General features: G+C 58.1%; 2 protein-coding genes across 2 annotated transcripts; both read left to right on the top strand.

The window, feature by feature from the left end:
- Positions 1-658: 658 nt before the first annotated feature.
- On the top strand, positions 659-3115 carry INS49_013879 (uncharacterized protein; the record flags this gene model as incomplete). The annotated part of the gene is made up of 3 exons (XM_043174572.1): positions 659-1045; positions 1111-2361; positions 2429-3115. 3 exons carry the CDS (start codon positions 659-661, stop codon positions 3113-3115), a joined length of 2325 nt encoding a protein of 774 aa, XP_043021517.1.
- Positions 3116-6355: 3240 nt separating this feature from the next.
- INS49_013878 (uncharacterized protein) lies at positions 6356-12393 on the top strand (the record flags this gene model as incomplete). Its single annotated transcript, XM_043174571.1, has 2 exons — positions 6356-12115; positions 12262-12393. The coding sequence occupies 2 exons, from the start codon at positions 6356-6358 to the stop codon at positions 12391-12393; spliced, it is 5892 nt and encodes a 1963-aa protein (XP_043021516.1).
- Between the last annotated feature and the right edge of the window lie 509 nt (positions 12394-12902).

Raw genomic sequence — 12902 nt, 5'->3', positions numbered from 1 at the left:
GGTTTACCACCTAGACCTAGGGACCTAGCAGCCTGGGGCAGGTACCAGGCACGTTAGTCGTTGGCGGTGGAAGCGGGGCTCGGGGCCTGGAGGACGTTGCATTGTCGAGCCGGCAAATCTTCGGGCAGCGACGTCACATGCGGCGGAATGTCGTCGTGCTCCAGCTGTCAGAAGATCCATTGCTAGATTAATGAATGGCGATTGCTGTGGCTCAAAGGATGAATGAAAAGCACCTTTCCGTCGGACGATTTCCCATCGAGGCGCACAGCTGAAGAGATATACCCTTGTTCAATTGCGAGGCGTCCGCTCTGTGACTAGGAAGCTCGTCCCGACCTCGAGCGTCCTGATCCTCTCCCCAAACAACGTCATCGACATCCGGAGCTTGAGTCGGCCGAGAGCCCGTTGCTTGTACTGCAGCATTGACTGACTGACTGCCGGGTGCCCTTACATTCCATCAACTCTGCTCCATCGACTATCTACATCAATTCAAGCCCAATCACTGCTTAAAGCGATCGAGTCCGAGTCCGAGTCCGAGGCTGTGTTCTCTGCAGATCTGGCCGTTGTCGGTTCCTGCATGACCTCCGCAGCTCCTATCGCTCGGTGCTGAGGAGCGACGGCTTGCGTTGATTCACCAACCCCGTACCCGTGTCCTACCACCATGGCTCCACTCCGTCTTCTCATTGAGCAGGGCAAGTTTGTCGATGCCTCCGGCCGACAAGTCATTCTCCGTGGCATCAACGTCGCCGGGGACGCCAAATACCCCAGCGAGCCCTTTGACCAGCCCTCCCAGGTCACGGACGACTTCTTCGACGGAGACAACGTTAGCTTCCACAAGAGGCCCTTCACAAAGGAGGATGCTCACGTCCACTTTGCGAGGCTGAGACGTTTTGGGTACAACACCATACGATATATCTTCACATGGGAGGCTATCGAGGCCAGGGGCCCTGGGATATACGACGAGGAGTGGATAAGCCATACAATCGAGGTGTTGAGAACAGCGAAGGACTATGGCTTCTTTGTGTATATGGACCCCCACCAGGATGTGGTATGTTCGGCCTTCGCTCTCGCAGTGCAAACTTGATTCATAAGCTAATTTGATACTCTGCGTAGTGGTCACGGTTTTCTGGCGGCTCTGGCGCCCCGATGTGGACACTCTACCTCGCTGGCCTGAACCCGCAATCCTTCGCCGCTACCGAAGCAGCCATCGTCCACAACACCTACCCTACGCCCGAGAGTTTCCCCAAGATGATTTGGTCTACCAACTACAACCGCCTTGCCGCTGCGACCATGTTCACCCTGTTCTTTGCGGGAAGGGACTTTGCACCCATGTGTATCGTGGACGGCATAAATGTTCAAGACTATTTACAAGGTCATTTCTTCAGCGCCCTGGAGCACCTGGCAAAGAGGATAAAAGGTGCCGGCGATGTGCTTAATGAAATTGTCTTTGGGTGGGAGAGCATGAACGAGCCGGCACGAGGCTTGATCGGGCTTGAAGACATGAGCGTCATCCCCAAAGAGCAGGCACTCAAGAAGGGCACGTGCCCGACCATCTGGCAGGCCATTCTTACCGGGTCCGGGCGCGCCTGTGAGGTTGACACGTGGGACATGGGTGGGCTAGGGCCTTACAAGGTCGGCAGGACGCTGATCGACCCTCGTGGCGAGATCGCTTGGCTGCCCGCTGACTATGATGATTCTCGTTACGGTTGGAAGCGCGATCCTGGGTGGAAGCTGGGAGAGTGTATCTGGGCGCAGCATGGGGTTTGGGATCCCAGCTCCGACACGCTGCTACGCAAGGACTACTTTGCGAATGATCCTAAGAACGGGGCGGTGGCGAATTACCCCTATTTCACCAACAACTGGTTCATGGAGTTCTACAGGAAGTATCGGGATATGGTCCGCTCACATCACCCTGAGGCGATTATGCTGTGCCAGCCACCAGTGCTGGAGCTGCCGCCCAGTATCAAGGGGACCGTGGACGACGACCCAAACATGGTGTACGCACCACACTATTACGACGGCATAACTCTTATGACCAAGAAATGGAACCGGACCTGGAATGTGGATGTGCTGGGTATACTCCGGGGAAGATACCTCACACCTGCATTCGGCATCAAAATCGGCGAGACTGCTATCCGCAACTGCTTCAGAGACCAACTGGCTGCAATGAGAAAAGAAGGCTTAGACTATATGGGTAACCACCCCTGTGTCTTGACAGAATTTGGCATTCCATATGACATGGACGACAAATACGCCTATAAGACAGGAGATTACTCCAGCCAGAGTGCAGCGATGGACGCGAACCACTTTGCTGTAGAGGGCAGTCGGATGGAGGGCTACTCACTATGGGTCTACTGCACTAACGTGAGCACATCCTTTTCTTACGGCAAGCCCCAAGATGAAAGCAAAGGATACTGACCTTGAAATACAGAATGTCCACCAATGGGGCGATCAGTGGAACGGAGAGGACCTGTCGATCTACTCCCTCGACGACAAACCTCTAGCCATCTCAGCTGTACCACCTCCCAAGGTCGAGTCTTCGACGTCGTCCACTTCCCGGCTCTCCGAGGACGTGGCGGTGACGCCAAGCAACCTCAAGAAAACACTGACCAACGACGCTCCCTCGGCATCCCCCACTTCGAGCCACATCGCCAACGGTGGCAGTCCCTCCCAGCGCATGAATACCACTGACCCATCACTAAAAGCAACTCCTGGCTATCGCGCCGCGGAAGCGTACGTTCGGCCGGCACCGGTGGCCGTGAACGGGGACATCACGCACTACACGTTCGACCTGACAAGCTGTACCTTCGTCTTGAAACTGCGCACCGCGAACGAGCCGGGCCAGGATGCGCCTACGGTGGTATTCCTGCCAGAGTCCCACTTCCCGCGCGAGGGCTCAGTTGTGCAAGTGTCCGGGGGCAAGTGGGAGATTGGCCAGGGTGAGGACGGCATCCAGCGGCTGCGGTGGTGGCACGGCAAGGGCGAGCAGGACATCAAGATCGTGGGCCAGGCCCGGAGGTATAATGCCGGGGATGGCAAGGAGGCTGCGTTCGGCGAGGAGCCGGGTTATTACGACATGGTCAACAATTGGCTGGGAAACGGCTGTGTGGTAATGTAATTTGAATGATTTTCGGGGCTGAGTCGGAGGTTCGGTGGACATGTTTTCCGAGGGGGTTGCCAGGAGCGTACATACTCAGCGGGCAAAGCATGGCTATTGTTATTGGCCAATTCGTATATAACAAATTGATGAGAATGCAGCAGCGATTTTGGGGTGGCTTGTTTGGGCGAGCAGAATAGGTATAATACGGACAATGTGGACAGTATTCTGACCTGATCAATGTTTCCTGCAGCAGTGTTCGTCCAAGTATTGGGTTTCGAACATGGACAGGAATCGTGCATTACAAGGGGATCGTGCTCGCGCGGCCACCCCGAAGCCATTGAGAATCCCGGAGGCCCTGACCAGCCGCCGCCGACAACGTGCTCCATTATGCAGCAAAATGAGGTCCCGTATTTCCGTCCCTGTACGGGCAAAACAAAGTCCCGACCACGAACGACAAGTCCCGATACATAGGTTACCAGGCTGTTTCCGCAAGGCGCAGGCGATCAGATACGGATCTATCATCAGCTCAGAGCAAGTTGATCCCAAACACATCCCCCCCCCACCCCCCTGGCTTCGTGACGCGCGAGCCTTGTGGGGACCCAGCCCTGCGTCGCATCTCACACACACACACACACACACACACACACACAATGCATGCTGTTTCTGTTTCGGGGAAGGGATGACGTCCCATTTGGGCCCGATACTGTGAGTGATGATTGATCTGATAGATGTGTGTGCCCGGTTGTGGTGTGGTGTGGAATCTATGTGTGTGTTTTCATGTATGCGATGCGGGCCATAAGGCATGGAAGTGGCGAGGCCAAGGAACAGGGCTCTATGGTATTTCCTGGATAAGCCAAATACCGCGTTGGTAGGTTGCATCGTTTAAGAGAGCCGGGATGGTAATTATAGAGTTGACAGGTGGTGACGTTGCCGGCCTTGCCTTGAACGATTGACTGATTGAGTGACCGAGTAATACACTACAAGTATAATAGTACTATAGGTAAGTCGGATGTCCTCGGCACGCGACAACTTCAATCAAACACAACTGAAATCGAGCATCTACGTAACGGATATTCGGACAGGAAAGAAATGTGAGAGGAAAACAAGCTATTCCCTCCCAGCAACGTGTTTTGTCCCGTGGTTCGCCGTGTCACACGTGAGGGACGAGAAACACGGAGCTTGCGAATCGTGAACGATGGGATGGATCTGCAGAGTGTATCTTGCGCCAGCTGCTGGGGGCTCCACGGGAGGGCATCCCTGTTGCGGCGACCCTGCAATGTGCACCCTAGCAGCCTAGCTGCCCTGGGTGACAGCTTGTCGATCGTGGTTGCCAGGTTGGGGCATGAATGAGTAGGGAAGGAGGGAGGCAGGGAGGGGGGAGGTATCCCGATTGAACAAGACTTGGCCTGACGAGTTGTGATTGATTTGATTGAGGGACTGATTGTATTTGTCTGCGTGTCATGTCAGGCCATATTTGGTCTTTCCCTACTTCCCCAATCCCCCGTGACAGCAATCGTTGTGTTGTTGAAAGTTTGTTTATCTAGTTTTCTCTCTGTATGCCCTACAGCAGCTCTCCGGCGTTTGATTGTCTGCAGATCTGCAGTACCCTCTCCTCCCTCCAATCCACCCCACCCCCCTTACAGGCCACGGTCTACAGTCTACAGTCTACAGTCTACAGTCTACAGTCTACAGTCTACAGTCTACAGTCTACAGTCAGACGGTTGGAGCAGCACTTTCGTCGAGCTACTGCGGTGCGACGTGACCTGACAAGGCCGAGAAACGAGTCGATTGGACCGAGCTGGTGGTCTGGCAAGATTGATGGCGCATACCGTACGCATACCGCACGCCTTTTCCCTCTGGTAGATGCAAGGCATCCGCCATATCCCGCCCAGCTCCTCTTCCCGGCGCGAGAGTTGGGCTGCAGATGCAGCCGTGTCTCCCCCTAAGTCCTTGATCCATCCATCCTTCGAGTCCTTTTTGCCTTCTTAATTGCCCCCATTCTCATTTCGCCCCAGCAACCAGTCGCCCGCCAGACGCCAGACGCAAGACGCCCAGCCGCAGACGCCAGCCGCTAAGCAGCAGGGCCAAGCCAGCAGAGCTACGAGCTAGATACAAGCTACAAGCCGCAGAGCTAGCGAAACTAGAAGCAGGCGAAGAACTCCACGCCGCCGCAGCCTAGTCGAGTCTCGACTCGCTCCTCCGCCAATCCCCTCCGCATCGCCTGGGGGCCTCAACCCGCCCATCCCGACAGAGTACCAGGAACAGGAAGCAGGCCTGCGCAAGTTTGTGTGTGTGTGTGCGCGCGCGCGTGCCTGTCTGTGTGCGTTGTGTTGTGTCCGGTCCAGCATCCAGCTCCCAGCATCCGGCTGCAGCTCCCTCTTAGGCCGCCCAGCCCGCCCGCCCGTGCCCGTGCTCGGATCGATCTTCTCGTCACGATAAGCACGTGGAGGAACACAGACGCAGACACAGATACGGACACAGAGAGAACAGAGATACACCCACGCACAGGGAGAGGGAGGGCGCACACACAGAGAGAGGGGACCTCGTCGTCTCCACTCTGTTCCTTCCGTGCCACACGCTTGGCATTCAATAATTCGTATTAGCTGTGAGTAACGCGGGCATCCGTACTGTTCTGTTCTCGTCCTCCCTGCCAATTGACTCGACACGAACGACATGACATTGACACAACACGAGTGGGTTGTGCCTATTGCGTGTGCGTGCCTGTTGTGAGCGTGCGTGCGTGCGCTGCTGCTGTTCTCTGGAGACTGGACTGGGCTTGGATGGGTTGGGCAGCCTGGCACCAATTTTGAGACCTCCCCCCTCCAACCCCCCTCCCCTTCCCAAAAATCCCCACGGGCGGAACTTGCCTCGGGCTCTGCTGTCGATCGCCCAAGGTTTCAGTTCCACGCTCTTTTTGCGATCCATTGTCGTGCAGTAGACTACCTCAGATACTGCTATCCCATCTCCACCAGCGCCCATCACCCAGCACCCACAACCCCAGCAATATCAGGCACGACGGCAGCACGGCAGCCCAGCACCACTGCGCCCCATCTTTGATTCGTTCCTGGCCCCCCTGGGCTCCAGAACCAGCCTGCTTCGCCTCCGTCGCGCCGGCTCGCCGGCCTCTCTGCCCAGCAACCGGATGCGCCATCTCCCGTGCAAGAATTGAGAATTGAGAATTGAGAATTGAGAATTGAGATTGAGAATGAGAATGCCCTCTGACCTTGCCGCGCACAAAGAAACCGCCCCCTCGCTCAAATGAGCAGGAGCATACAGCGCCAACGCTCCATTTCGAGTCTCTCCTCACGACAGGCCGATCGCGACAGAGAACACGCGAACGGCGGCCTTGGGCTGCTGAGCCCCTACAACTCCAGATCCCCCCTCGCGGGCCTCCCTCACTCGCCTTTGTCTCTAGATGCCACCTCCACAAAGCTCTCCCGGCCGACGTTCCTGCTGGACCGCAAAGGTACCGAGGACATCGCCAAGCTCGACGGCGTGCTCTTCGACGACATCCCCACCCTCGGCTCCAGCAGCTCCCTCCTCTCCAGCCTAGGCGCCGGCTCTCCCTATCCCTCCATCAACAACACCTCGGCCCCCTCGCCCACCTCACAGTACCTCTCCGCCCCATCGCCCGCCGGCCAGAGGAGAAGGGCAAACACCGCCAGCGGCCCACTCTCGCCTGCACCGCCCCCCGACTCCCCCGCCGATTCTCCGAGCAAATCTACGAGCCGCGGCCTCGTAGCATTCCCTCCCTCCACACGACCACCCCCCGCCCGCCGCACACCCGTGCCCGCTGCCGTTCCGTCTCCGCCTGCCCAGCCGCCGCCGCCTCCGACACGCCAGGCCACGAGCCCTCCTCCGCCCCTGTCGCCTCCTCAGCCGAGATCCCAGACCGCTCCGGCCCCGTTGCTGAACTCGTCCGCGAGCGCAAACAACATCAGCAGCATGTACGGGCAGCGCCAGGGGTCCGGGGTCGACCCCTCGAGGCCCTTCCAGGTTCCGCCCCCGCCTCCTCCCATGTCGCCGCCCGCAGCAATAGGGACGATGAACAACATCATGACCAACATCCCCCCTCCACCTCCTCGCTACCCCAGCGCGCCAGCCGGCGCAATGTCATTACCAGGGCCACCAGGCGGGCCACCCCCCAGCGGGCTTCCTCCTCCCCCGGGCCCGCCTCCCGGAAACACAACGCAATGGCAAGGCACCTGGAATAATGCCTACGGATCCTACATCCCCCCGCCTCCGCCTCAGCAAGCGCCTCGCCCGTATAACCCGCAGCCGTACAAGACTGTCAACGGGCAGCAGATCGCCATACCTCCGCCCCCACCTCCCAACGAAAACATGCAGATGTCGGCTACTTACATCCCGCAGGGTGACACGTACGGGGAGGGGGTTGGTATTCCTGGCCTGGGCATGGATGACATGTCGACGTGGTCCGCTACGTCTCAAAGCTCGTGGCTGGGTAGTTTAGGCAGTCTGGGAACAGCAAACAGCGACACGACCATTTCCACCCCTGTTGACACCTACGGAAACCACAACAGGGGCAATTCGACGACCTCGAACGCGACCACGGCTGGCGGTGCATCGGGCATCCCGCCCGAGCTCGCCTCGCAGTGGCCCTTGGAGCGCGTGCTATCATGGCTCCAAGCAAATAACTTCAGCAAGGACTGGCTCTCGACTTTCCGCGCCTTGGACCTGCACGGGTCCAGGTTTCTCGAGCTTGGGAGTGGCCATGGTGGGCGTGGTAACTTCGGCATGATGCATCAGCAGGTGTACCCACGACTAGCAACAGAGTGCACTAGCAGCGGGACCGGCTGGGACCAGTCGCGCGAAAGAGAGGAGGGAAAGAGGATGCGCCGGCTAATCCGCAGCATTGTAAGGGGCGAGACACCCACGGCGACGGGGGTGTCATCCCATGGGAGGAAAGACTCAACGAGCAATACCTCCCTGGTACCCACCAGTGCAGGCCCGGACAGCGGCTCCCCGGACACTCCTATCAAGGCCCCAGGCCCTGGATTCTCAGTTGGACGTAGGTCATCATCACAGATACGGACGCAGACCATGCCCATTCTTTGGAACGGTTTTAGTAACTCAGTCACTTCTTCAGACCCCGGAGGCAACCACAGGAGAATACACTTAGGTAACATCGACGATGAAGGCTCCCGCCGCCACAGCCCGGTCGCTAGCGAGTCCGGAGAGGTAGGAACGACCAACAATAACAACAACAGCAGCAACAGCAACAGCAACAGCAACAATAACGAACGCAGCAGCAACCGAGGCTACAGCCCCGCGGCGAGCCCGGCACCAAACCAAGGCCTCTTCTCGTCTTCTACAGCGCCCAATCTCGCTTCCTCACCCGGCGGGAGATTTGGGGGCCACCGGAACCGAAACTCCACTGACTCGGTTTCGTCAAACGCAGCTATATATGGGTCTGGTGTGCCGCCCGAAGCGAGCCAGGCTCTGCGGTCTCAGATGAACGTCGCCGAAATGGCCAAGGACACGCGTCGATACGGCCACGACGGCGGCAACCGGCCCAGCCCGCTCGGCGACAACTCATCGACCGGCGACCGATCCGCTGGCGCGAGCGAGCCGCCGGGGTCCGCCAGGGAGACCAAGTCGTTCCTGTCGTTCCTCAACCCGCGCAAGAAGAAGCATCACGATGATCCCGAGTCGCCTACGAGCCCAATGCAGCTCAAGGCGCACTCGCTGGGGAGCAGAGGGAATGCCAGTGAGACGTCGCTTGACAGGCCGGGGTCGAGCTTCTCCACAGAACAGCAGAGACCGGCATCGTCGATGAGGTCGAGGCGCATCACTAGGGGCAGGATATTTATTCTCGCAACATTGGACTACTGGAACTACCGCATGGTGGACGTGTCGGACATGGAATCCGCTTCAGACCTTAGAACACTAATATGCGTTAATCTCGGCCTACCAGATGCGGATGGTGCGGAACTATATCTCACGGAACTCGGCAAGTTTGACCACGATGATGCGCTGGACGACAACAGACTTGTCGCCAAGAAGAAATCAAGGGCGGACGCAGCCGGGTCTCTGAAGATATTCGTTCGGCCTGGAAACATGGGCGGCTTGGGAGTAAACATCGGCCAATCACAGAATGCACTCTCGCCAGCCTACCTACCTGCGGGCGCGAAGATGGACGAGGACACGTATGCGCGGCTGAACGGGCAGCGCAGGAGATCCAGCTCATCCCCGCCGGCATCCAGGCAGAACACCCTCACCGGAGGCGAGAAAGACAAGAATTCGGCGACCGGGGAGAATGACGGTGCCAATGACAACAAGAGCGACGACGGCAACCTCACGCAGCAAGCAGAGGCATACAAGGCTGAGATGATCAGGAAGCAGCAGGAGTATCTCGCCAAGCGCAAGGCGGCGAAAGAGAGCGGCAACTCACCCTCAGATAATGGCACAAGTACGTACAGTGGTATCGTGGGCCGTGTTGTTAACTTTGACGAGCCACGCAACTCGCCATTCGAGGACAAGAAGCCATTCGATGGCGCCTTTGCACCGCAAAGACGTGCCCCTGCGGCGCCTCTCGATCCGTCAGCGACCCTCATCAAGGCAAACTCGCTCTCGAAACGTGGCTCGCACCAACGGACGAGCCAAGGAAGCATGGATGGGTTCCCCACTAAGCGGCAGAGCACCGGAATATCCGAGAGCCCAAAGCAGATGGCCGAGAAGAGAAGACCAAACAATGAGCGCCAGGCCCTTGGCGGCATCGGTGCTGCGCTGGCTGGCATCGGCCGCGGCCTGGGCGGTATCGCACACCCTGGAGGTGCCGGAGGAAGGGGTAACTCACCAAACAGGGCGGAAGCAGAAGGCGACAACGAGTTCGCAGGAACTGGATCAGGGGAAGAAGCAGGTAAGGATGCTCAATCGAGCATTTCATTACGTGGAGATGACGGTGGTCCGCGACCGCGAACGCCACCCATCCCCGGCTCTTCGACCATGAGCCCGGGAGGTGTGGCGTTTGATGTGCCCGACTACTCACCTGGCGGAACCCGGTTGCCCAGAACATACTCACCCCTTGGAAGACGGAACGGGACGAGGAACAGCACCAGATCTGCTAGGTATCCGCTCAGGATTGACATTGAAGCTAAACAACGACAAACAGGAGAAGACGCCAAGTCTCGAAGACCGCCCCCCGCAGGCGAGGTCAGCCCGACAGCAAGGACCGTATCGGACAAGCCGCCACAGCTGCCCAAGGTGGTCGTCAAGCCCAGGATCTTTGACGGGGACTCCTCTTCAGACGAGGAAAATGATGGCGACGACTCAGACGATTCAGACGACGGACTCTTTGCGAAACCCCTGGCCGGTCGTGGTGTCCCCAGCACCACCAGCAAGGGTAAGGAGCTAATCAGCCAACCCGTGGCGAAAGCGTCGCCTGTGAGCAAGGACGGGACCTTCTGGAACGACGAGGACAGCGACGGCGATGAGGAAGAGGCCGCTCATGGAGCCAGCAGTCTCAGCAAGCGCCCAAGCTTGACTGTGAATACCAAGCGTGGCAAGAAGGGCCTGTCGGTATCATTTACGGATCCCAATCTGCCCTCGTCTGGAGGCAAAACTCCGGACGATGACCACTCGTCCAAGGGCTCCAAGAGAACACCGAATACGCCCCACTCCGAGGGATGGGACTCCAACGACAATGACGTGAAGCTTAGCAGACGCAAGAGTTTCATGGAGAAGGACACCTCGATTTGGGCTAACCGTCCACCTACCGATGCGCTAATCAACAACCTCGAGCACTTCTTCCCTAACCTGGATGTGGACCAGCCCGTGCTGGAAGAGGGCACCGAACTTCCAGGTGATCTGCCGCCCAGTCCGATAGCCGAGGAGACGGAGGAGCAACCGGGACAGCAGTCGAAACCTGTGACATCTTCAAGGATCAGTACCATATACAACGACAGTGACACCCTCGGTAGTGATGAGTCGACCCTGAAGGCGCTAGAACGGCCAGCGTCTTTTGTCAGCGCGGCACAAAGAAGCACGCGGCGCTCACAGGGCTTGGGCAGGATGAAGTCCATCAGAGAAGTGGCTCACAAGCGCTACACGCAAGGCGCCGGAATGGCGCCGCCGGTGCCACCGACTCCTAACAGCAGCACGTCAGCCGCTGCGAACAAGAACACGAACCTGATGCGACGCAAGTCGACCAAGATGTTCAACGCCAACATTGTGCAGATTCGGCCGCAACGGGGCTCGATGATCCTGCCGCAGATCCCACAGGACCACCTGCCTAGTCTGCCGCACAACGCCAACAACCAGATTCCCAAACGGCAGACGACGTTCCGGTGGTTCAAAGGCCAGCTCATCGGCAAGGGAACGTATGGGCGGGTCTACCTTGGTATGAACGCGACGACGGGTGAATTCCTGGCGGTGAAGGAAGTCGAGGTCAACCCCAAGGCCGCAGGGGGTGACAAGGCCAAGATGAAGGAGCTCGTCGCCGCGCTGGACCAGGAGATCGACACGATGCAGCATCTCGATCACGTGAACATCGTGCAGTACCTCGGATGCGAGAGGAAAGAGACTAGCATCTCCATCTTCCTCGAGTACATTCCCGGTGGCAGCATGGGCAGTTGCGTGAGGAAGCACGGCAAGTTTGAGGAGTCTGTTGTGGCGAGCCTTACGCGGCAGACGCTGTCAGGCCTGGCCTACCTGCACCGCGAGGGCATCCTGCATCGCGACCTCAAGGCGGACAACATCCTGCTGGACGTGGACGGAACGGCAAAGATTTCGGACTTTGGCATCAGCAAGAAGACGGACAACATCTACGGCAACGACAAGACCAACTCGATGCAGGGCTCCGTCTTCTGGATGGCGCCCGAGGTGATCCGCAGCCAGGGCGAGGGCTACAGCGCAAAGGTGGACATCTGGTCGCTGGGCTGCGTGGTCCTCGAGATGTTCGCCGGGCGCAGGCCGTGGTCCAAGGACGAGGCGGTCGGCGCGATATACAAGATCGCCAACGGAGAGACGCCGCCCATCCCCGAGGAGGTGTCTGCGGCGGTAAGCCCGGTGGCGCTGGCCTTCATGTGGGATTGTTTCACCGTGTAAGTTCACCCCTGCTTCTCATCTAAGCACGGAAATACTGGTCCCTTCTTTTTCTGTGGGGTGCGGTCTCCTCTTACTAACGCTGCGGTGCCGTTTTCCAGCATCCCGAGGAACGCCCGACTGCCACCAAGCTACTTGCGGAGCACCCGTTCTGCGTCTTCAGGGACGACTATGATTTCCATCACACGGACCTGTATGCCAAAATCAAGGGGACGTGGAAGACCGAGAAATAAGAGGGTCGACACCCGGTTTGCCCTCATCCACATCCGGCGACGGTACCTTCCACATAAGCGCGCACAGTTCTCGTTCCTGCCACCTCCGAACCACGAAAAAGCATCGGCCTTCTCAGACGACCAAAGCGGCATGTCCTTTTTCATCCCTTGCGCAACAACAACTTCCCCCATTTCTGTTGGGCGTGGGGGCGAAAAGATCCCGTCTCTCGCGACGTCTTCTTTTTTAGGACATTGTCGCATACACACATCATCATGCCCGCCCGAAATCGGCGGCCTCGTATAGAAACATACAAACTAACCAGTGACTATTTTGGATATACCCGGCGCGCGACCGCGTGCTTTTCCCCGGAGCTCGCTCACGGGCTGGGCTAGCGAGGGGAATGGATGGGGGCCTTTCTTGGATATACTATACTCGTACCCGTACTCACATACATTATACTCATACACATTGCTCCATACCCACTACTCTCCCCTGACATGCCTTTTCATCTTTCTTATACTTGTTGCTG

This window comes from Diaporthe citri (genome assembly GCF_014595645.1).
Source record: "Diaporthe citri strain NFHF-8-4 chromosome Unknown scaffold_7, whole genome shotgun sequence".
NCBI classification, from domain to species: Eukaryota; Fungi; Ascomycota; class Sordariomycetes; order Diaporthales; family Diaporthaceae; genus Diaporthe; species Diaporthe citri.
This window is presented reverse-complemented; position numbering and strand designations above follow the sequence as displayed.